The 25,441-nt window shown below is 46.6% G+C and overlaps 1 protein-coding gene across 3 annotated transcripts in view; it reads left to right on the forward strand.

The window, feature by feature from the left end:
- Positions 1-19,827, forward strand: part of LOC119004498 (SLIT and NTRK-like protein 3) — a 22,942-nt gene extending 3,115 nt beyond the window's left edge. The window contains exons 1-7 of one of the 3 annotated variants that reach the window (XM_037071456.1): positions 2,175-2,306; positions 5,351-5,631; positions 5,821-6,072; positions 6,303-6,418; positions 6,696-7,610; positions 8,930-9,149; positions 17,076-19,827. In XM_037071456.1, coding sequence (XP_036927351.1) covers positions 5,416-5,631; positions 5,821-6,072; positions 6,303-6,418; positions 6,696-7,610; positions 8,930-9,149; positions 17,076-18,227 — 2,871 coding nt within the window. In that variant the 5' untranslated portion in view covers positions 2,175-2,306; positions 5,351-5,415 and the 3' untranslated portion in view covers positions 18,228-19,827. Of the gene's footprint in view, positions 1-2,174; positions 2,437-5,350; positions 5,632-5,820; positions 6,073-6,302; positions 6,419-6,695; positions 7,611-8,929; positions 9,150-17,075 lie in introns of those variants that run through there. The other 2 variants (XM_037071457.1, XM_037071455.1) reach the window with 2 other exon arrangements.
- The last annotated feature ends 5,614 nt before the right edge of the window (positions 19,828-25,441 follow it).

The following is a 25,441-nucleotide window of genomic DNA, read 5'->3' on the forward strand; positions in this document are numbered from 1 at the left end:
AAGTGAAACAGCATGAATCCCCATCCATTTCAGCACCGGACAGCTCCACAGACAGCACTAGGCCAGTATAAATAGATCCCCTACTTTAGAGGCCCCATCAACGCGCCGAAAAAGTGCTTTATGTGCTCAGAGCGGCTCCTGCCCCCTGAGAAACAGACACGCAGGTATCTGATGGTGCCTGATAACCATCTTCTCTCAGTTCCTCTCCGTTTGTTTTCTTAATTTAGGGAGCCTCCACGGTTCAGCGACAACACTACGGTGAGGAAAGCGGGTGTTTTTTTTTGTTTTTTTTTTCTTCTTCCTCCCAGATTCTCCGTCACGGGGCATTGTTACGCTCTGAGGTAGGCGATATAGCCTCAGGTCTGAGATCACATTACCCCTGCCATAGATCTGGCATCGCCAATCACTGGAAGCTGGAGAAGACACAAAAAAAAACCTCATTTATACACATCAGCTGCAGCCCCTGCATGTTAGAGGTGACTTAAGAGTGAGCATGTGTCTGTGAGCGATCTCCATAAATGCATGTGGCTGTGCATGCAAACCCCGCGTCTGCCAGCCTGTTTCCATTGCAAGTGAGCGTTAAGTAGCCTTGTGGGGAGGCTGTAATACAGCCTAATGCACCTGAGAGCCCTGAAATCTATAACCATCATCTACATCTTCCTGATATTACTGGAACCGTCTCTGTTACTGTTTCTGATAGGAATCTCCAGGGAGAGCTCCACTGCTGTAGGGAGAGGTATGGCAAGAGAGAGGAAAGGAGTGTGTGTGTGTGTGTGTGTGTGAGGCAGAGATGCACCTCTCCATTTCCTCAAGGTGATTCACCTTAATGCACGCTGAAATCAATGTGAAATTGAACTGAAAATTGAACTTTCAGCTCAGTAATATGGAAGACATGTTGTTATTAAATCTTTTCCTATAGCCATGAAACCGTCTGACTGATATTTGAACGCTTTTGAACGCTTGTTTTCGGCGCCGAAATGGAGCCCCTTCGCCGTTTCGTCCACTGGGGACCCCGGGGTGCTTCACCAGGGGGCCCGCCACTTAGAGGCAGCATTGATGGGGCAGCGGCCAACTATAGGCGGAGATTAGCCCGTGTGGGAGGCGGAATCCGGTGTTGGTGGAGTGGGGAGGAGGAGGAGGAAGAGGAGGAGGAGGGTGGGGGTTTCATCGCTCTCCATCTCCGCGGCATCTGTTGCGCCCACCACCTTCCAGTTGGTAAGACAGGTGTTTTGACGCAGACAGTCCGGGCCTCCCTGTAATCTCCGCTTCTTTCACCCCCCCTCTCAAAAAAAAAAACAAAAAACAAAAAAACAGTCACCACAGTTTTCTTTTTTTTTCCCGAGTTGCTCCCTCGCGCACGCGCGCGTCCCGTGCGTGCGAGTGCGTATGCGCGACGGAGCCAGCTGGCACGAGTCGCCATGGTAACACACACCGGTTTCACGAAATCCGTCGGTGCTTAAGGGCACGAGGAGAGATGAATAAACTAATGAGATTATAAATTATTGTCGGTATAGCTGAACAGTCGGGCTGTTTTCTTTCTTCCTTTTTTTTCCCCATTTTTTTTTTTTTTTTTTTTTTTTTTAAGGAGACTGCACACTCGGGCAACGTGAGGAGAAAGTTTATGGAGGGCCCCCGTTGTCTGTGACTCTGTTGTGTCTTCCGTAATCTGTTTATGATGAGGAACTCAAGTGGCTCCTCTGGTGAAGGAGGGAACCCACCCCGCGCGCTTTTGTGCCTCATATATACAAACTAGCAGTCGCGCGCCACCCTTATTGCATGATTAATTCCGGCCCCCTCTCTCTCTCTCTCTCTCTCTCTCTCTACTCTATGAATTGGTTGTGCGTGTGCGTGCGTGCGTGCGTGTTGGAGATGAAGTGAGGATTCTCCATCACCACGCGAGGCTACAACTCCGCGCACCGCCCGCCTGTCCAGCGGTCCAGTGCCGCAGCTCCCACGGGCTGCGCTGTGGAGAAACGGACCTGCATCCTAAAGCCAATCGGGGTTTTTTTTTTTTCCTCTTCCTCTTCTTCTTCTCTCCCTCTCTCTCTCTCTCTCTCCCGGTTTTTATCCTCCACCTCATTGCAGTCTTATCACGTAACCCCCCCTCCTCTCCTCTCCTCTCCTCTCGCTCTGCCTCCCCCCCCTCAACACTCCCTCCCTCCCTCCCCATCCGCCTCAGCCGCTACAGGAGAGAGAGAGAGAGAGAGAGAGAGAGAGAAGAGTGCGGCTGAATGTGAACGACATGTCGACAGTCAGCCTCTAAAGTGTTTTCTCGGTCGTTCCCTAATTCTTTGGCGGCGGACTGAGTGAGTATTACCCGCATCCTTGCTCTGCTAAGCGTCGCTGTGTGGATCAGAGAGGCTGGTGGGGAGAGACAGACAATGGGGAATGCAATTGGATTGCGTTACTCTGCCAAGGATTTTCATACATAGCCTGGTAAATGTCTTAATAGGTTCTGTTAATGACTGGGCTGTTTAATTGGTCATGCTTTAATTCGACTAACTATTACAATGTGTGTGCTGTAATGTTTTGGAGAGGAGGGCTAATTGATTCTCTTGGAGGGCTGTGGGCTATCCAGGCTGGTATAGTCCCCCATACATTTGATCAGAGATGCTGCTGCTTGCCTGATAGTGCGGGTCTGTGCTGCCGGGGAGCAGAGAGGGGGGGCCCCTCATGTTAAAAGAAAAAAAGAAAAAAAAAAAGCCAGTTTTTTTCTCTTCTTTCGCCGAGGCTCTGTGCCGCGCTGACGGACAGAGAGGACGGAGAGAGCTAGACACTGGAATTATGTGACATGAATAATATGGTGAAGAATAAGCAGTGACCGTCATCTCTGGTCGGCTTGCGTCAGTGTGCGGGGGTCTAGAGGAGAGAGGAGGATGAATTTATTTTTTTTTTAAAAATAGGGAAAAAAAGTCAGAAAGACTCAAGAGAAAGACAGGCAGAGGGAAGCCACACCTGTGTCAGGCCTGGACATGGAGACAGACAGACAGACAGGGACATACTGTGGTTCTGAATTCTGCTGCGCTGTCACCAGCCGACACTTAAGTCCTTTCCTTTCTTGTTACCATAATGATGCGGAGCTATGCCGACTGCTGACTAGTCCACTCGGCTGATTGGAGGAAGAGGCTCGAGTGTTGACTGTGTTTCTCCTTATTAAGGAGACATGGCCGTCCACCAAAGCAGAATCTAACAGGAGGGATCCCAGCGGTCTATCTGGACTCGGTATTGATCTCCTCCATACAGGGGGGCTCCGGGGCCCGACAATAAAGAATGCATTCTCTTTGACGAGGAACGAAGACCCACTGGGACCATGAATGGGTTGTATTCTGTATTGTATTCCTATTTGTCAAACCCATATCGAGCACTTTGGCCTAGATTGTGCTGTGTTTCTCACATGCTCCGAAGCCAGTGCGATAAAATCCTCCCTCATCCGACTTCTCTTCTCCGTCCCGAAGTATTGCAGCATCGCGCTGGTGTTGTTATGAAAGCACACACTACATCTACACGTGTCTAGCTACCTGTTTCTGCACTTGGCAGGCTATAAAAGCACACTTTTTTTGGATGTGGTTTGACCTTTCTCACATTGTTTTCAACACACACACACACACACACACACTCTCGGGCTGGCAACTTGGCTTCGGCGCTGCTTTCTCTGCGAGCCAGGCGTACATTGTGTGCAGGGCGAGAGGAGGACTTTGATGTAATCAATATCAGATTTCAGCTGTTTCACTGTGAGCTCTCATCCCGAGTGGCAGCCTTGACTGACTTCTTACTGCTTATGCAATCCCTCTCCTCTCTCCCACCTCACCCGTTTCCTCTCTCCCTTTTGTACCGACTCTCTGCCCATTACTCTTCCTTTATCCTGTCTGCCTCTCCTTCACTCCGTTCCTCCACCTTGTTCCCGAATTTCTTCTCTCCACCACCTCCTTCTCCACATTTCCCTTCACTCTCCCTTCGTCTCTCCCCCTCCCCGTCATAATCATCTCTGTGATTGCTCTTCCTCTCCCGGGCGGTGATGTTTTCACCGCTGCCTCCTTGTCTAACTCGCTGATGCTAGATTATTGCTGTATGATTACAGCTACCATACCATGATGATCATTATTGCATTTCGCATGGCGGTGTTCAACACCGTACGAGCAGATCGAGATGCTTTATCCAATTTAGATCTCATTAAGACTTGAGAGGAGATATCCCCATGCAAGATTCACATCTCAGCTGTTTTCTCTTCTTTTTTGGTGTGTCTGTGTGTGTGTGTGTGTGTGTTTTTTTGTTTCCAGGACTACTGCAACTCCATTCTCTTGTTATTGCGGTGCCGTTCTCATCACCATCACCACCACCACCACCGCCATCACTATCACCATCAGTTCATGTTCCTGCCCGTCAGCGCGCCGCCTTCACATCAGCCCCTTTTGAGACATTTTTGGAAGAGTTTCGGATTCGGCAGCGCTGCTTTCACTCCACTGTCATTATCACAATAATGATTATGACAGGGCTCGGATGGCTGTTGATAACCCGGCACACTCTGATTGATAATACGAGGTGGTTTTGTGCCTCGTCTCCTCTGTTCTCTGATTGCCATTCATCTTATTAAATGGAGCAGTTCATTAGACAGGAGCATTATGAATCTGATTTGCATTCACCCATATTCATATTGCATACATTAAAACAACACATGCGTGACATTTCAGCCTCACCGGGCATTTGAGAGCACAGATGAATATATTCATCACCGCTCCCACCACCACCACCACCCCCCCAAAGACCCCACCTCGCCACCACTCCCTCCACTTGTCAAAAAAAAAAAGCCCCTCTGGAGATGAGAAAATGTGATTCACAGGTGAACCGGCCCCACATGTTTGCCTGTGTTTTGCATTCTCGGTGTCAGAATTTGAATTTTTAATACGAGAGCGATGTCGTATTAGGCGAGAGGATTGGCCCGCTTGTTGCTAAATCAATATTTTCTGCTTTGGTGAACCCTGTGAATCCAAAGCCGTGTTTTGCGGGGCTGAATGCATCTTACATATGTTTACATTGGTTGGCTCGGGCTCAGCTCGACTCATACCACCGCATACTGTGGCCTCCAGTTGGCCTGTACATCATTATTCCAATGTAATGTAATTCTTTCCCTGTGGCACTCTAGTCTGTGTGATTTAACTTTTATTTTCTGACTGCTTTAGTATGCTTCTGATGTATCATCAATCTGATTCATCCTGAACTGACTTTTGCTGCTGACTCCCTGGCTGTTTGCCCTCTTTTAACTGTGTGCGTGTCTGTGTGTGTGTGTGTGTGTGTGGTAATGTATGCATGTATGTATGTGCCATGCCTCGCCCTGCCTCGCCTCGCCGTGCAGTGCGGTGAAGGGCCGATGCCGGGCTGTCGCCCCAGGCTGCTGAGCTGAGAGGGAGAAGCAGGAGGATGCAGTGGGTCGCTCTGGCAGTGGCCCTGGGGTGTGTGTGTCTGTCCCGGGCGTCGCACACCCCCACCCCTACCCCCACCTCCACACACACCCCTCTGGTGGACAACTCCGAGGAGGAAGTGGACGAGCCGTGCTTCGAGCCGTGCACGTGCGAGGTCAAAGAAGGCGTGCTGCACGTGCACTGCGATGGGCGGAGCTTCACTAATGTCAGCCAGGTATCATCCCTGCTCGTTCGTCAGGCCGTGCACGTGGAGCCGCGCTGCACTTTTATTGCCATTCGGCTCATTAACATACCGTATCTCCAAGTCTAATATCCTGTCTCTGATGTGGCTTAAAGGTGTTTCTAACTGTTCAATTCATGTAATTAATAAGATAACTAATCAGACCTCTAATTAATCACTCAGGTGTCACAGTCGTGGGTCCGCCCTTTCAAACTCAACCTCCAGAGGAACTCTCTGAGGCGTCTCTATAGCAACGGGTTTCAGCACCTTGGCAACGCAGTGTCGATAAACCTTGGCAACAATGCGCTCCAGGACATCCGAGTGGGAGCTTTCAACGGTTTGGCCAAACTGAGACGTCTGTACCTCCACGAGAACAAGCTGGAGGTCTTCAGAAACGATACGTTCGCCGGCCTGGAGGCCCTGGAGTACCTCCAGGTAGGCCTGAGAATATAATCCACTCTGATTATCCACGACTGACGGGGTTATTGACAAATTCACCCGACATTACAGGAGATATGTCTGACAAAAGTAGTCGCTCGCTTGCAGGTGACTCGAGTGAAAGAATCTTCTCAGGATCTCTGTGCCTCAACTTTCCTGCTGCTTTCAGCCTATTTTATTCGATTGCAGCAATTATATGTTCATCACATTTTCCCTTCTACCTGCAGGCTGACTACAACGTGATCAAACGAATCGACAGCGGCGCTCTGAGGTTCCTGTACAAGCTCCGGGTGCTCATCCTCAACGACAACCTGATCCCTGTCCTGCCTGCTCATCTGTTCAGGTTTAGATTCTGATTATTTTGCTGCAAAGCTTTTGAATTATTCCGCGACTGATCTGCGGAAATATCAGTGTCAGACACAATTAGTCAGTCTGTACTGCTGTTGAATTAATGTTTCCGTGGCATACTATTTCATATCATGAAAGAGGATTAATCATCAGATAAAAAAGCAGATTTCTCAGCATAGAATGTGTGAACCTTTATTTTTGCTCGCTGTCACATTGTCCTTTCATATAACCTAGCTAACTGTCTGCCCCCCCTCTTCCTCCTGCTGATCCAGATCTGTGTCTCTGACTCATCTGGACCTGCGGGGGAATCGTCTGAAGAGCCTGGCATATGCTGGGACCCTGGAGTATGTTGGTCGCTCCCTGATGGAGCTGCAGCTGGAGGAGAATCCCTGGAACTGTGGCTGCGAGGCAGTGCAGCTACAGCAGTGGCTGGGTCAGATCCCCTACACGGCTGTAGTCGGGGACGTTACCTGTGAATATCCCTTCCACCTTCACGGCAAGGACCTGAGAGAAATCCCCCGTAAGGAGCTCTGTGCTGACCTCCCCGATAAAGAGCTGCAAGCGGAGGGAGGCGCACCATCAGCAGGATCACAGCCCCAACATTTGCCCCCAAACTCTAAACCCCCTGGGCGAGTCAGGCCCACTAAACCCTCCTCCATGGTTCATGGCTCCCGCCAGAACACTCACACTTCCTCCACTTCATCGTCTTCTTCCTCAGCCGAGCGTAAAGACAGAGAGAGGCACCCGAGGCCGACTAAAAGGCCTCGGCCCTCCAGAATATCCCCCACGCCTCGCAGTCACAACCAGAATCCGCCTGTCGCTGGCTACCAGACACGACCCCCCATCCCCATCATTTGTCCCATTGGCTGCACTTGCAACCTGCACATGACAGACCTGGGCCTGACCGTCAACTGCAAGGAGTATGGCTTCCAGAACGTGTCCCAGCTCACGCCTCGGCCCCTCAACGGCCGCAAGCTGTACCTGAGCGGGAACTTAATCCAGAGGATCTACCGCACGGACTTCTGGAACTTCTCCAGCCTCGATCTGCTTCACCTGGGGAACAACCGCATCTCCTACCTCCAGGAGGGGGCCTTCTCCAGCCTGACGAGCCTGAGGAGCCTCTACCTGAACGGGAACAACCTGGAGCGGCTTAGCCCCCACATGTTCCTCGGGCTGCAGAATCTGAGGTAGGACATTTTTGTTTTTTGTTTTTTTTTTGGATCACTCGCAGCAGTTCAAGCACGTTGTCGTCGCCGCACTTCAAACACATTCAACCAACGGGAAAGCACATCTCCACTCAACAACCCCGGCGAAGGCATTTAGACAGTTGTTTATAAGTATGTGGAAATTAATTTCACTCTAATACTGGCACGGCACACAGCAGAACATTTTGATTACCATTATGGCGGTGTTTGATTGAAATGAGAGGTGCCCATTCTCTTGCGGGAGTGCAGTTTGTTAGTCACGCTGTCTGTTGGCGTGCCTCAGTTGAGGTGTGATCCCGGTTTGAGTGACAATGTGAAAATCCAGGGTGTTTTCTGTGCATTTGCACACAGAGGTGTTGATAAGGCGGCGAGACGTCTAGATGATGCCAAGGAAATGTTGCGTTCTCAGAAAAAAGAGATATTATAGAAAAAGGAGTCGTCGGAATGATGCCTACGTATCGTTGTTAGACGAAGTCCTCTGGGTTAAACATTGTGCTGTTTGATCGGGACAACAGGTGAAACCGTTTCCTCTTCCTGCCGCTCTACCTTTTCTTATTCAGAGCGTCGTTTAGCCCCGAGCGTTCAGCGCCGCTGTTTCTATATTTAAAGATAAGGTTCAGAAAATCTACAGACCCATTAATCTGACTATTAATCAATAATAAAGATCCTCTCAGGACATTCAAAAAGTCTTCCTCTTAACCTCTCGTTAGCCTCTGTTAGTGAATCCAGGGAGCCGGAGAGAGCGCTACATTCAAACCACATCTATTACTTATTTCAGCAATGGGACTATATTGGATGACTAGCATGCAGGGAAAAGTCTCCAGTCCTGCTTAATTCCCCCACTAAATTCCCCCTGATTTCTATTAACCAAGGATAAAAAAAAAAAAACCTTGGAAAATTCAAAGTGTGTTAAATGTGACATGATCATCGGGCCCAACCGAGACGAGTGTCGTGAGTCATCAGCGGGAAATTACGCAATGTCATTCGGTGAAGATCAGCTAATCAGCTGTGAGCTGCGGAGAGTGCAGATTAAGTCAAATTTCTGTTTTGAGTTCTCAACATAAATATTCATTTATTTAATCACAAAGAGGTGAATTATCTCTAAATAATACTTCAAAATAAATTGATTTAAATGACTGAAAAATGGGCTTCTCATCAAGAATTCATACAAAGTTAAGACAGATAAACAGATGCTCTTACTGGCTTTGTGTAATGTGTTATAATTTATGTCATTTATAAGATGCCGCGCTCCATTTTGTCCTTCTGCAGAGACACTGACACACCGTCCTCTCTCCTCTTAGGTACCTTTATTTTGAGTACAACGAGATCCGCGAGGTCGACCCTGGAACCTTCGACTCCATGCCGTCCCTCCAGCTGTTGTTCCTGAACGCCAACCTGCTGCGGAGCCTCCCCCTCGGCGTCTTTTCCGGAGTTAATCTCGCGCGACTCAACCTGAGAAACAACCACCTCCTGCAGCTTCCCATGGCGGGCGTGCTGGAGCACCTCACCGGCCTGGTGCAGGTAGGTGTTGGGCCCATTCACTGAGCGGTTTCGGTGCTGGAAGGAATTATTCTAATCTGCTAACCTGCTCGTGTGTAAATGAGTCACATAGCCGGGCGCGAGGCTTTTTCAGCGAATTCAGGCCAAATAACTCGCGTTTTGTTGTTGAGTGACAGTGACAGGGCGGAAAAAAAAACAAAAAAAACAGAGATTATTGAATTGGATCGCCCCCGTTGATTTACTAAACGAAAAATATGCATAATTAGACAGTATATTTGATTCAAATGTCAGACGATGAGATTAAAAGAAACTAATAGATTGCCAAGACACATTACATTATCCCGGCTTGATGAAAGAAAACACAAAAAAAACAAGCTGAAGCCTTGGATCAAGCCGTTCCCTCGCATTTCAAAACTTCTGGCAGCGCCTGATCTCCTGGCCTCTGGCACAGCTGCGGTTTCTTCTCTCTTCCCCGTCATCTGCATCGTCTGTTGTTTTGAGAGCTCTGCTGTGGCATGTGGGACTATGGTTGCGCCTCAGGTATTCTAATTGGAAAATTGCAATTGACTCGATTTGCATAAGTGGTCTTAATAAATCAGCAGCCAAACTGGAGAAAGCTGAACCCCTCAAGTTTTTTTTTTTTTTTGCGGAGCACGGTTGTAATTAAAGCACCTCTTAGTAAATAGACTGTATAAACTACAGTATGTGTTTGTGTTACACCTTACCTCGCATATTTGGGCTGCAGCAGCATTATGTGGCGGGGCTGCGGCGCACAATGCAGCCGATAAGGACCCCGAACCCGAGGTATTACATTTTCTTCCATCCTGCCTCCTCTCACTTCAGCAAATTTAGTGTAGCAGGCTTTTCTTAGACAGCCGGAGCAGAATGAGGTAAGGTGGGTGTGGATTAGCACCGAGTGTCATTGTGAATTTCCTTTTTTTTTTTTTTTCCCACTTTTGCTCCACGGAGGGAAAAATAAAAATAAAAATCCCCTGATTCTAGGTAGTGTGGGTGAGGCTGGCAGTTCACGGGCTGGTTCTGGATGTTTGCTGAGGGGAAGGACGACAGGGGTTTTTCACGAAGCCGGCGGAAGAGTATTATGTTTTTTGTGCGTGTGTGCCGTTATACTCCTCTGATGTCCACGGGCATTAAACCGCTCACCAAATGGAGGCACACTGTGGGCCATATTCATAAAGCCCAGCGGTATCACCATTGTAGTGCTCAAATTCTGCAGCGCGGTAATTGAATTCATTCATTTACCGGTGGTTGTTATTACGCTGACAAAGCCACATTAGCGCTGCCCATGGTCTGGAGAAAATAATGTGACAATGATATCACCTGTTGACTTACGGGCTGGCCTGTTTTGAAGCTGGGGAAAAGTGTTTGGGGGTGGGGGTGGGGGGTGCTTTCTGGGCGCTGGCGTGCGTTTTTGGAGCCAGAGTTTCAAAAAATCAAAGGGTGACACAGATGGAAGCAGGGTGAACCTCACAGCTGCTGTCAAAAAAAAACCCACAGTAGTCCATTTTGATTATCATAAAGCTGCCGCGTGTAAAGCTTAGAGTCATTGTTGCCATCAAGAACCGGATTAAACAGTTACACCCACTTCTGTGCGCTGGTATCTCGGAGAAATTCCACCCTGATTATTTAAAATAACCATCAGCGAGACATTACAGTAGAAATTAAAGCGGCCGCGGCATCTGTAATTCCTTAAGCAGCAGCGCGAGAGTCTCCCCTTTCAAAGAGAGTGAAAAAAAAAAGGATATTATGAAATCGAGTTAGGTGAATCAGCTTTTTGAGGAGGTGCCAGAAATATGTACAGTTCAGGGAAAAACATATGTCTCACTCGGTAAACGCTGGGAACAGGTTGTGTAGCCTGGTAGGGCAGCTCTCTCTCATCACTGCCAGCTGCAATGAAGCAACTTGCCCACAGCCACATCTCACCTTGTGCGATGTTGAGGTAGGAGAAACACAGCGCGCGCACCAGAAAGAGATTGATGACAACAACACAGCGCTCCCTCACCGGGGGCAGGTTTGACAGCAAAGGCATTAAACGCCCAACTAATATTCACCTGATTGTCAGTTTCACTTGAGTCTGCGTCGCTTTTTCCGGCAGCTTCTGTCACTGCGGATGATCGGATCAGTGATAATACCTCTAAAAGGTACAAGCTAATCTTTAAGGAAATAGTTTGACATTTTCGAGATACACTTGAGTCACATGAGAAGACTGATCGCACGTCCGTCTGCGTCTGTGCAACACGGGGCTGCAGCCAGCAGCTGGTTAGCCTAGCTTAGCAGAGAGGCGGGGAAACGGCTAACCTGGCTCCATCCAAAGGTAACAAAAACCTGCCTGTCAGCACCCATGAAGCCCGCTAATTAATAAGTCGTAACTCATTTGTTTAATCGGTTTGCAAAAGGTTTGAAAACAACGCCGCTAAAGCACATCTTCAGGCTAAACAGACCATCATAGTCACTGACCAAGCAATTAGCTTTTAGCAGAGAAAACTGCTGATCCGCAGTGCACCACTTCCTTGTTAAAAGCTTATTTAAAGACCGTGAAAGCCCTCCGAAACCACAAAGATGTTATAAATCTGTTGGTAACAGGAGGCTGCTGAGCTATTAGCCCTTTTGAAAACGAATTAAATAGTCGAGACGAGCAACCGACTGAACCCAGTCGTTCGAGCTTGCTCATGAAAAAGTCGACAAACTAGCTTACTTTGACAAAACTTCATGAAAATTTCTACTTCTGAAACTTAACTCAGCTTTTTTCTGTTGTCAGACCAGCAAAGTACATTAGACAGCTATTTTTTTGAGTTAGCAATACCCTGCACGGGCTTCATGGGGGTTTTCTTTAGTCGTCAGTTGGCAGCCATCTTGGCAACACCTCCGACCAGGCCCATATAGATGAACATGGAGACGTAACGGCATTCTCATTGGTGCATGAAAACCACGTGTAAGCCATAGAACAACCAGTCAAATCTAATTTAAATAAAACCTTAACAAAATTCAAGGTCTCTTTGCGAACTCTCTCCTAGCTATTTGCAACTCACTGGTTTATATCCTGTGTCGTAAAATATCTACTGAACACAAAACAAGCCATTGAATATTTTTATGCACGGAAAACAAGTTTTATATATATATATATATATATATATATATATATATATATATATATATATATATATATATATATATATATATATATATATATATATATATATATATATATATATATATATATGACTATATTAGGTCAGCCAATATTGCACTTAAACTGCACGGCGCAGCAAACAAAAAAAAAGACATTAGCTCAATAAAAGCCTCTGAATTACTCGGCTTTTAGCAGTTGTGGAGGTTGACCAATTTACTGGCGGGCGTAGCGATGTATTTTTCTGTTTCAGGGCAGGAGATGGACTTCGGGTCTCTGATGATCTCCTGTTTTAATAAATGCCAATAAAGTCCGTTTACAACACAAGTAGCCCACGCCTCCGCGCTGTAAGATGATTATACTTGCAGGTTTTTTTTCAGTAGTATATCAATGACCACTCTTATCCACTCATATGTAGAGGTGCGCGATTAACATTGTGCTCACAGAATGACATTCAAGAATGCACACTTCAAAGATAAATGCATTTCAGTCCACTGAGTCAAATGTTTTTTAACCCCCCCTTTTTTTAAAAAAATGGACAGTTTCTTTTACTGTTTCCAAATATATTTTATTCCCAAGTATTGGAATATAACAGTGAGCAATGCTCGATTGAAATGTGCTTTTCCAGCGTGTGATTTAAAAAAAAAAAAAGAAAAAAACGTTTGTTTAAAAGAAGACCTTACAAACCCACAAACCTGCATTCCCCAGGCTTACTTTGTGGTTTCGGTATTGTATTTTTCTGCAGGTAACAGGGCAAAACATACTCACCTCGTGTCATGTCTACATACTTCAGTAGCGCTTCTTGGAACATTTCGAACACCAAAAAATAAAATAGAAATCCAGATATCTTATCCAGCAGCATTAAAAGTCGGTGTTTGTTTTCCCTCGGAATAAAAAGATCAAGGGGCTCCGCTCTAGACTCATCATGTTGCAGTGTTGTTCGGCAATCACACAGAGGCAGCGATGCCAAATTTTCTCAACTGACAATAGCCTCAATGGACCAGAAACACTTGCACTCTTTGCTCTTTGCTATTACCGCCATTCTCTCTCCACCTACATGAAACACAAACCGCTGGGTAGGGAAAAAAAAAAAAAGTTCATGCCCCTCCTCGAGGGGTTGTTGGAGTCGCTCTGGGAAATATGGGAAATCACTATCTGAGGTAGAAGTCGACCAAGGCAGATACAGAGAGCGCAGGTACACCATGAAAGTAAATTACAACGCTTCCTGGAATGCACCTCGGCATCACAGGCTGATGAAATCTAATAGCGCATGAGTATCCGTGAGCGGATTGTTTCCCGATGCGTTCCTCTGGCTTTGTGTGCATACTGTACCCAAGAAGGCCGTTTTTCTCAACATACACATTTTTTAAGAAAACCCCCCAGATTTCTGCGCATACTGCAGAACCCTCGTCTAATGCCTCCTTTTCATTTTCGCTTTGTGTATTATTCAAAAGACAATGAAACGCATTCATCAGTACGGAGAGGGCTTGGCAAGCCGTAGCTCAGGGGCGTCTCGTCACCAGAGACTACAGCAGAATCCCTGCACCAGAGAAAAAAAAACAAAAAAAAAAAAACCTGCTTATATTGACTATATTTCTGGAGCAATCCTGATGACTGACAGGATATTGCTGTTTGGGCAAAGTGATCAATTATAAGACACATGGCGCGCTGAGAACATCCTGAATTTATCCTCCCTGATGTGATTTTTTTTTTTTATTTTATTTTTTTTTTATAGCTCCCAAGTAAATTTTTGGACAATTATTGCCTGATCTTTGATCCCTGTCATGATGATAAAAAGCCCACAAGAGCAAAATTTACTCCTCTGCGGCTAAAGCGTGGCAGCTACCACCTCAGATAACGATGCCATCATTTAAGGCAGGCTAAATATATTTTCTGACAGAAGGAGGGTTGTTTTTTCTTCTTCTCCTCTTTTTCAAAAAGAATTTCTCGCTGAATATGATCACAGGCTGCGTCAACACAATAAATGTTGCACTCAGAAGTGTAACATTTAAACAATACCCAAGGTGAATACTGAGTCTGTTAACGAGGAAGATAACACTGAAACGCTTAATTAACCATTTATCAAGCAATTTCAAATATATATAAACCTCAGATGTAACTTTGTAATGATCGTCCAAATTGATGTTAATAGATGAACTCATCAGTGTTCATTTACCATGTACTGAAGAGTAGACATTTCTTTTTGCAACTTCATATCAAACAATTGCTTCATATGGTCATATAAGGCGTTTTAACAGTGAAATAACTATTAACTGAAGTGTAATTCACAATAAATTCACCATTTTTAAAAAACCTATTCTTGACTATCTTAAATATTTGATACTCAGGCAGAAGCTGAAGATGTTTCTACATAATTTTCTTTTAAATGTATTTAAACAAGTATAATGATCTTTACGCAGTCTCATTTTTCGTTCGGTAAAATATGAAGGATCACCAGGCCTGTTTATTATCTTTCATAAACTGAGCGTGGCAGGCATCCGTGCCCATTTGTGCAGGAAGTCAATCAATTAGGGGAACTTGGGATGTCACTTAGCATTTTCAAATAGACCTCAAATGGTTCTTGCTTTTGGCCAGTGGCCCGTCCTTGTTGTTTTTTTTGTTGTTTTTTTTTTAATGTTTGGACCTCTAAAGGAAAAAGTTTGGGCACCTCAGTGTTAATGTGGATACTGCCAACACATTAAAACTACCATCTTTCCTCACTGGAAGGAGCTGGTACCAAGCATTTGTAGGTTTAAAGTTGAACTTTATCTCTGCGATTTTGTGACATCACACTACATCACCATGTTATACGTTTGCGGTGCTGGCTCAGGCGTGTGTGAGCTGACCAATCAGAGCAGCAGGGCCTTAACGAGACAGGAGCTAAAATAGTGTTTTAAGATGGAGGGTGAATATGGAGCTGCAGCGCTGGACAGTATGAGAAAACAGCATGTGAACCTACTCAAGCAGTAACCCAAAATAAAATTCTGAACTTGAAAATGACCATCATACATCTTCTTTAATGGTATAATAATGGTTGAGGATACAGTATCATTAACAAACTGTCTGTAAGTGGAATGAGTTCACTTAAAGCCTTCAGGTGCATTAAAAAAAAAAAAGCACAGTGGTTTCATGCACTCGTATTTCCTCTCCGACTAGCACCTGTCGGCCTAACTGAGGGTCTATAATTTCCCTTCTCAGCTGAGCTTTGATTGACAAGTTGACAGCAAATCGCACACTAGGTGACCAGGCGTATAAATTGTAAACGGTGTTGGACACGTTTGGACAGATGCTTGCAAAAGAGGAGAGGATAGAGCCCTCGGGATCTGCGCCAAACGCAAACAATGCCTCGGATAAAATGCTTCAAGGATTCCCAGCAGATGGAAGATTACAGTTACGAAAGTCATGAAACTGCGGCAACGAGCCGACGCGCTGGTCGTACGGCGTTCGTTCTAAATGTCACCTTGTTTATTTGAATGCTGAATTACGGCCCCGGTTTTTGTCACAATCGAGCCGAAAAACATAGAGAGCCACTCTTTAAAAGCAGACCTTCACTGTTTAAACCTTGTTAAGACTGCGGCACGGTGTTGTTTTCCTGCGAAACCCTCTGGTCGCAATTATGTCATTATGAAAGCCACACAAAAGCCCACAGAGGGCTCACTCCAATAAAGAAAAGGAGCATCCTGTTATTCAGCGTGAGGCATGGGGAGGCAGCCGTAGCATGGCTCCCACAACAGCAATGCTGAATCATCTCAAAAGGCATCCATCTATTTCTGCGAGCCAGGGAGATGGCCTAACCAAATTAGCATGACAACATTTGTGCAAGCCCACTGGAAGTGTGACAGAGAGAATATCAGCTCTCCGTTGCCAAAGTCATTGCTAAAGATACGGAGCAGATCAGTTCTGCAGACAATACTACGTGATGTAAGTGATTCCCTTTGTGCATAATCTGCTTTAGCCTTTTGCAGAGTGCGGCAAAGTGAATATTTGAGTTTGTTTTCGGGGCTGGCAGGCAACAAGAAAAATGGATTTATGCACATACCTATTGGATTAGAGCACAAGGGAGAGTTGCATCACATCCCGTCTATTGTTACATATAAAAAAAAAAACCCAACGAAGTGAGAGCGGCGATACTCTCAAAGGCTCGTCACGCACAAACCTGCAGGGAGAGATTTGTCAATAACCACTTGTGTAAACTCTGAGTGGTCTTTATTGTAAACTGAAATATAACTATAACCTGCTGTAGTACATGTGTGAGCAGGCTTTTTAAAGAGGAGCTCTTGTGGGCGGAAACAAGTTGAATCGGTCGCCCCGCTCAGGTGTTGTCCTCCATCACCGGGGGGAATACGTCACTGCCTGTGCGCTCGGCCATTCAGTAAAAGCGGGCACTTCATTGTTCTGATGAGCCAATAATGCCGTTGTTTACATTAATCAGTACTTTACCTCACCTGCATATTTCAAAATGAACACTTAATGACGCTCGCCATCGTGGAGAGCCATTTTCTATTATGCAAACGCTGAAAAACTCATTTTCCGTATATTCTAGCCGGCGAGAGGCAAAGATAGCAGAGAAAACATAATTTCTCTTGTTGTCATCTTATTAAAGTGCTGGCTCCTGCCTTATTCTTCAACACAGGCTGCTGTTAGCAAGTTGCTATATATCACAAGGATACTAGCTAAATTATCCCTTTTTTTTCTTCTTTACATTCCCACAAAGTGATTCATGAATTTGCATTGCATGGTAGACCAGCAATTAGTGTCCTATTACACGATGACATGCACGGTGGTGTTATGTGTTCCTCCAGGTGGACCTGCAGCAGAACCCGTGGGAGTGCAACTGTGAAGCGGCACCACTCAAGCGTTGGCTGGAGGGGCTCAGCGCGGTGGTGGTGATGGGAGAGGTGGTCTGCCATTCCCCGGAAAAGACCAAAGGCGTGGACCTGCGCTCCCTCTCCATGGAGCTGCTCTGCCCTGAGCTGGAGCCCCAGGAGGACCAGCAGCACGAGGAGCAGACGGCCACCTCCACAGCCGCAGACAGCGGTGTATCGGTTGGCTACCCCGGCTCAGGGCTGGGGCCCCTGATCCCTCCGGGGAAGGATTCAATCCCGCTGTCGGTGTTAGTGCTCAGCCTGCTGGTGTTGTTTGTGTCGGCATTCTTTGCGGCAGCGGCACTAATCGCCTACGCCCTGAGGAGGAGGGACAAGCTGCCGTTCCGTCGCCAGGGAGAGGTAGACCTGGCCGGCATCCAGATGGAGTGTGGAATCTTCACCGAGCAGACGCACCACCACCACCACCATCACCACGGCCTCCCGGAGACGCCGCCTCTACCTCCGCCGGAGCACAACCACGTCTACGACACCATCTTGCCCCCGGAGGCTGCGTCGAAGGGTCCGAACCCCGCCGCGGCCTCGCACATGTGTAGCAACCCCATCTACAAGGAGGAGCAGGATGCAGCGGTGACACAGCGACAGCAGCAGCAGCAACAGCAGCAGCAGCAGACGTTTGCAGCTTCCAAAGAGAGCGAGGGAGGATACTGTCCTGCAGCAGAGAAGGAGAGGGAGTGGACTCTGGAGGTGTCCTCGTCCCCCATCAACACCATCACAGGAGCAATGGGACCGCTCGCCGGCCTCCATGGGAACGGCATCCTCTGCCCCACAGTGATCGACAGCCAAGGCCCCACGCCTAAGGTCGAACTGGTGGACTGCCTCTTCAGACTCCCTGCCCCCGAGTTCAGAGACCTGCCAGACAGGTACGCGAGGCCACCGCCCCGCTACCCTCACCCGCAGGACTCCAAACAAGACGCCCGACCCGACCAAGCGCTCGTGGTCACCACCGCCAGCTCCACGGCCGGCGGTGGGAACAGCGGCCAGAGCGAGCAGGGAGCAGGAGAGCAGAGAGCCAGACTGAGGACCACACCGGACTACATGGAGGTGCTGGACCGCTCCTACCAGTTTTAATGCTCCTCCTTTCCTTTCTCCTCCTCCTCCTCCTCCTCCTCCTCTTCCTGCTTCCCCTCTCCTCTGGTCTCCTCATCATCTCCCTTTCTGGCGATGAATCATCCAGTAACACTGACTCCTGTACAGAGGCTTGCGTGGCTTTGAGAGGAGCCTGTGGGGGAGCGGGACTACACTACACACTATGTTTATTCCTGGATAACGAGCTGAGGTCAGTTTTTGTATTTTCCCCACTACTGGCGTATAGGTTGGTATTTGGCAAGGATTAGCTGATCCCAGATATCTGCCTGGAGGGCAAAAAACTTCAGCTGCAGCTACTACAGAATTTTACCCTCCATTACGCCTCACAATCATAAAAAAAAAATTAAATAAAAAACGCACCGAGGCTCCGTTTTTTTCTACCCGGCGCCGTGACGAGCAGGAGGCCGTACAGCAGCTGTGGCGGCGGCGGCGGTAGGCGTTAATGTTCACATTATCACTCTCAAAAGACCTGCGTGGAGGTGAAACACACCAGCTCTTTGCAACATCTAACACAGAGTCATAAACTGTGACAGCCCCGAAGGCGTGGAGCGAGCTGGGTGGACACGTAAGACGGAGGCGACGCGAGCGAGAGGGAGAGAGAGAAAGAGAAATGACTGAAAACAGCCAAGTGCCTTAGCAATGAACAGCCAGCAGCGTGGTCAATGCTTATTTTTCTATGAATACAGATCTATTTATCTAAACAAAGAGGTTTGACTACTAACGGATGGGACGCTGATGGACGACTGAGACTGAAACCAATCAAAAGCCGCCGAATAATTGCATTCCCCGGATGAGCCAAAAATAATAATATACCCAGTCAATATTGGAGTTGTTTGTATGCAGTTCAGTTCATTTTCATCTCATCCAGTTAACTTAATTTTTTTTTTTTTTTTTTTTTGCTTATCCGGTTTGAATTTCTTTACAGGGCTAGAGGAGAGGACTTATCCAGGAATAGTTGGTGTGAAATTATTATATCAAAGAGAAAAAAAAGGGTTGTCCTGGTTTTGTGGAGGAGACGATACAGAGATTATTTTTGTTAACGCGAAGGAAGGCCGACGCACAGAAGGACACAGTGGCACTGGATGCATATTGGATTTATTAATCGGTCGTGTGGCCACAAGGACCTCTGCTCCATGATTTTCATTTCAGGGGACAGACACACAATTGGTTATTGTATTGATTTTTTTTAAGTATTTCTCAGAGGAAATTTGAATGTGGCGGGAAAAAAAAAATGGACAAAAAAAAAAACCAGGACGTGAAGGGATTTTCTTTTTTCTTTTTTTTTATTAAAGACAAAAAAAGACAGACACTTCTATCAACTATCGATTATTATCTTTTACGGAGGTACCTTTTTATGCTTTCATCTCCTACCAATAGTAGAGGCAGTTGTGAATATATTTATTCTTAGTTTTTGCGTGTTGAATCTCTCCTGTAAGGGATCATGTTATATTAATGTATAGGATGATTCTGCATCTGGTTCAGCCTTCTTACCGCCGACCCACGAAATACAATAAAGGGTGCTACGTAAAAAAAAAAAAAAAAGGAAAAACCTTGCTATGGCAGCTCCTGCAATTTGTGGCAAATACGTGTCCTGACCCTCATCAATGCACACACACTCACTTTCCTCCGTCTCCCGTCTCCTTAATAGTGCATGAAAAGAAACAGCTCGAGGTGAAGCTGAGCCTGTAAGCTTGTCCACGCAGCATGTTGGAGAGATGAGATGAGAGTTTAGCAAAGCTCAGAGCCTGCAGGGTTCCTCTCCAACTTAAAGGCTGGCGATGGGAGCTAATAGTGTGAAATCCAGCACATTAACGGTATGGAATCAAAAACAATCAATTTGCGAAATGACGTGTAAGGCTGGTGGGGGCCCCGGGGCCAAGGTCGTGAATTGCTCTATCTCACTCCGGCTCTGTTTCGTTTCTTAATGATCTGTTGGCCACTTTCATCTCTCCATCTCCTCCCCCTCTAGTATTTTCTTCTTCTTCTTCTTCTTCTCACCTTTTCTCCTTTGTTCTTTCCTTTCCTCTCCTCTACTTCCCCTTCTCTCTCTCTCTCTCTCCTCTCCCTCCCTGGTCGTTGCTGTGGCTGTCAGCTCAGCCTCGCAGGACAGACGTCGAGAGATGCTGCTCTATATGCTGCTCGACACACAGGTAGCTCACGCTCAAGTGTGCGTGCGCTTTCTTTCTTTCTTTCTTTTTTTTTTGTTCCTTTCCTCTGTGCTCTCTCTCTCCTCCATCCTTCGGTGATGAGCGCAGTTCTTCAGACGCCTCCTCACTCTCGGCGTTCAGAACTCTGTTGCACAGATAATCCCCCCGTGGGTGCGTTTCGTGTGCGCGTATTCGGAAGGGGTGTGCCTTTGTTTGTAGGTGTGTGTGTTTAAGAAAAAAAAAAAGTGTGTGAAGCCGGCGTGTTTGCGCAGCTAGTTGAGGGGCCGGTCTGTCTGTCTGTCTATCTGTGTGTGTGTGTGTGTGTGTGTGTGTGTGTGTGTGTGTGTGTGCGTGACAGAGAGAGTCAGTGCGGCGCCACAGCCTCCGTCCAGCCTTAATCCTCTAAGCTGTGTAGTTCACTCATGCCACATCAGCCCCATTGTGTCTGCAGACAAAGAAGCCCAGTTAGAACTAAATGCCAGTTAAAGCAACAAACGACTAATTATAGCATCATTCTCCGCATCCCCCCTTTCTCTCGCTCCCTCTCTTCCACTCTTTCTCTCTCGCTCCTTCACGCTCCTCAACGCTCCCTTCTCACTCCCTCGCTCCGATTCTTTTCTCCTCTGGACCCGTTCCAGCTGCGTGTAAGTGTGTATGCATTTTTGCCACTCGTGTTTTTTCCGTGTGCGCGCCTATCTGTGTGTGTGTGTGTGTGTGTGTGTGTGTGTGTTTTCGACTATCTGACAGCTTTGCCATGGTTCATGTGTTTGGGTCCTGTCAGAGCTGTCCTGTCACTGTGTGAAAAAAATCATTCATTTCCCAGAGTCGAGGATGAAAGAGTCTTTAGACTTCAAACGCCTGTGGGCCTCTGTGGCTTAGATTGCCTCTCGCTCTTCCCTCCACCGCCGTGTCATTTATTCCTTAAAAAAAAAAAAAAGAGAGAGAGAGAGAGAGGGAGGGAGAGGAAAAGAAAAGAAAGAAAAAACAGTTGCGGCTGTGGCATCGGTTAAGTGGAGATGGCGGAGACATGGCGAGGAGCTGGACAATTAGCCTGATTAAAACACTGTCATTTTGCATAATAGATTTAGCCCGAGCGGCGATAGGCGGATCCTCTCTGAGTGTGTGTGCATGTGTGTGTGTGTGTGTGTGTGTGCGAAGGCATGAAACCATATTCTTCTCTGCATAAACATGCGGGATGAGGTGGGGTGGGTGGGGAGGGTATTAAAAATGCACAGTTGGGCCGAGTTTGATGTCGGTGAAAAGAGAGATCTATTTAAAAGTCACGGTGCATAGCTCACAGAAAGCTTTGGTGTTTGGGCATGACAAATAGTTGGCGGTGGAGCCTGGTCATCGCTCACACACACACACACACACACACACACACACACACACACAGGAGCATGCATAAACATTTACATCGTCGTATCAGCGCCGGGGAAAAAAACAAAACAAATGTACGCACGCCTCTCAAGTAAACAAAGTCCAATTTTTGAATGTGTACACAAGCCGCACATGCGAGCGCACATGCAAACACACGCGTCTGCTGCTCGCTGCTGCTGCTGCTCGCTGCTGCTGCTCGCTGCTGCTGCTGCTGCAGCGCCCGGGATGTTGTTTGGTTGCTCTGCATTGCAGTAATCGGCTCCACTCTTTCTTGCTCCGCGCTCACCCACAGACAATCAGTGGCTCTCAATGGACAACATCAGCGAGGGAAATACCTACAAAGAGATCGAGAGACATAGAGAGGCAGAGGGAGAGAGAGAGAGAGGAGATGGGAGAGGGGAGGGAGGAGGATACTGGAAGGGAAGAGGATGATGGGGAGGTAGGGAGGGAAAGAGGGACTAAAGAGGACAGAGGGAGATTTGAGTGAGGATGGGGAGAGATGAAAAGAAGACGGGGAGCGAGATCAGCGAGCGGGTGTTTCCAGGCTTAAGGCTGCTGGAAGACTTGTTAATTTGTGCGCGAGAGGAGAGTTACAGTAGTAGGTAGCGAAGAACTTACAGTAGACGTGCGAAGAGCGAGACACAGACCGACTGCGAATCCACAGATTTCTGGCCCGTTCCCTTTTGCTCTCTCTCGCTCCGGCACGAGACGCCACCCACATGATCTCTGCGAAAGACTCGGAAGCACAATTACGTGTCTGCCAAACAGTTTACGGTCAGAAGAGAGAAAAAGGGTAGACGACGATTCTCCGCGCCTCCCAGTGTTACGTGACAATACTTATTTACAGCATCGTCGAGCGAAAAATGGCGGATTATTCGAGGCGTCGGTTAGGTGTTATTCCCGTAAGCTGATATGTGTCTGTTACCGTGTCATTCTGCCGCTGTGGTAAGCTGGTGTGGAGACACTAAGATGGCAGGGACGGGGGCCCGGCTGACGTTGACAACATCACATGAGCTTTACGGGGCCTCGCGCTGCAAGCTTTTCAAAGCATGTCTGTGCATGTGTGCGCCTGTGTGGTTTTATGTCTTTGTGGGCGTTTATGTGAGTTTTAAGGTTTGTAGATCAGAAAGAGACAGAATAAGGAGAATATGGATGAGAGGATGGAAGAACTGGGGAGTTCTTTTTTTTCTGATTTTCTGAGAAATACTTGCGGAAGGAAGTCGATTTGCTTTGAACAGAATTTTTTTTTTTCGCCTGGATTTTCAAGTCCTGGCACATCCCAAAAAAAAAAAAAAAAAGAAAAAGGTGTTGACTTTCCTGCTGCGAGGAGAGCGAGAGGAGCGTTCAGAGGGAGAGATGAAAAAAAAAAAGAAAAGAAGAAGAGGGCGGGAAATGTAGACTATCTGCTCATCAGCGTCCCTGAAAAGTAAAAAGAAAAACAATAAATGATTCAACGAGATGTTTATTTGCTCCCCCCGAAATCAGATTTTCGCTGTGGTATTGATTTTTTTGTTTTCATCCAATTTTCCGCTTTTTGAATATTCACAGTATATACAAATTATTCGCTAGATTGAGAGCTCCTGCAAAAACAAAAAAAAACAAACAAACCCATAAAGCCTCAGGATCAGTGCCTCACTGAAACAACTATAAGACAGCGCTGATCGCACCATAAATTCTGATTTGCGAACGTGCCTCCCCGCGCTTGTTTCCTCCCCCTGTCAGGAGCGAGCCAGGAGCAGAGGATTAGAGCCTACCTCAGCGCCGGAATGCCTTGTGACTGCTATTGCACAGCTCCCATCACCACCTAAATACCCCAGCTGGTGGCTTTAGTATTGAGAGGCAGTGGGCCACACAACTGTCGACTTTGCTCTTCATTTATGATAAACTTAAGTCGGCCTTAATCTCCGCCCGTCGCCGTGTGTTGAACCAGTGTTTGGAACAACATGTTTATCTGGCGGGGAAAAAGGCGAGTGGAGTGGGAGCCAGGGGAAGGCACCCGTTCACTGAGATAACTCCGGAATATCTTCTCTCCCTCCAAGTGCTGCTCCGAAACCCGGGGAGCGCGATTGTGTTTATGTGTCTGGGTGCAGGGGCGTAACAGTGATTTATGGGTCCTGTGCACAGACGGGGAATTATGGGGCCTCGCTTTACTTCTTTTTTTTTTTTTTCCATCAGCAGGCAGGAGGTGGCAGCCAACGTCTAAATCTAGCGAGCCAAAAATGCAAAGTTCACACAATTTTTTTAGGGTTTGCTGATAACTTTGTAGACCGGGTTTGGTCGGTTACTGAGTACAGATTGCAATGAAGTGTTGGTAATTAGTGACGTAAAATCAAATCTAATCTGATCTGAATATTGTCAGATGACTTGTCTAATATAAACTGAGGTCTTTGCAGCTGACAGTAGCTTCTTATTTTTGTCAAATCTGTCGTCAAATTTGACATAAACATCCTTTTAAAGTGACATCAGGATGTCAGAAGCACTTTTTTGTGTGCTAATTACATGTTGGTTATCTTGATAATCAAATTGCCATGTTTTATTATGAGGTTCTTGCACTAAGCTACTTACGGCCCTCAGAAGTCCTTAAAAGATCACCAGAAGTGTTAAATAATGGGATCACACACTTAGATCAAAAGACATTTTTAAGCACTTACAAGAAACTGTTTAAGTTTATAAGCTGCTTTAAAATGTTAATAAAACCTAAGAGTGGCTTATATTTTTGTCTGTTGTTCTCACTTTAGATTGAGTGGCTGCAAAAAGCATCGTTGATTGCCAATAAATGCATAATAAACCTCAAAAAAAGCACAAAAAGCAATGTAATGTCAGTAAATGTCAACAAAGACTTGATATTTGTTATGCTGTGAAGTGCTTATAGATGTCTTATAATCTAACAACACCATCGTTAACGCGTATACAGTCTAATTAATGTTAGTAGACATCGTATAAGAATTTATAAGTCCCTTGATAACTGTTAACCAAGACTTGTGCAAGTGTGTGGTGCCCTCTAATCTAAATACAAGTTAATTTTTCCTCCCGCTGTTAGACACCTGTCAGTTTTCTTCATATGAGTCTCAACCGACCCATCGAATGAGTTTCCATAGCTTTTCACATCGATCATCTTCTGGCACCCCATTCGTCTCTTTACTTGGCAAAAACAAAGTGATCCATCAACACTTATCTTTGGAACAAAACACAGGAAACATATCTGGCCGGGTCACTGACCAGTTCCTAGAAGGCAGCCGGACCGGAGCCAAACATTATCCCAACATCCGGCTTTGTACCGAATCCAAGCCTGTAATCCAAGGACATTTAACGAGATTGTGACTGTAGTTAGTTACTTTTTGTAATCTGATTCCATAACCTAGTGTACATGCAACGTTTTACAACACAACCCTGCTTAGAAAGACGTGTGTGGCAACCCTGAGGGCACTAAGCTGTCAAAACTATACAGGTGTTGTAAACATTAGCATGCATATCAGTATTATCAATAATTGTGGTTATAATGTTGTGTTTTTGTTACAGCGGTGCCTCAGATTTACGCTAAACATTTCTGAGCCCAGAGCCAATTTTTCAGGATTTTCCTCTTATTCTCAAAGCTCACAGCAGTGAGGCAGACGGGACGTTTTGTGGAGAGAGAGACAGGCAGATAAAAAAAATCTGACAAGGGTCCCA

The sequence above is a fragment of the Acanthopagrus latus genome, chromosome 16, assembly GCF_904848185.1.
Source record: "Acanthopagrus latus isolate v.2019 chromosome 16, fAcaLat1.1, whole genome shotgun sequence".
Taxonomy (NCBI): domain Eukaryota; kingdom Metazoa; phylum Chordata; class Actinopteri; order Spariformes; family Sparidae; genus Acanthopagrus; species Acanthopagrus latus.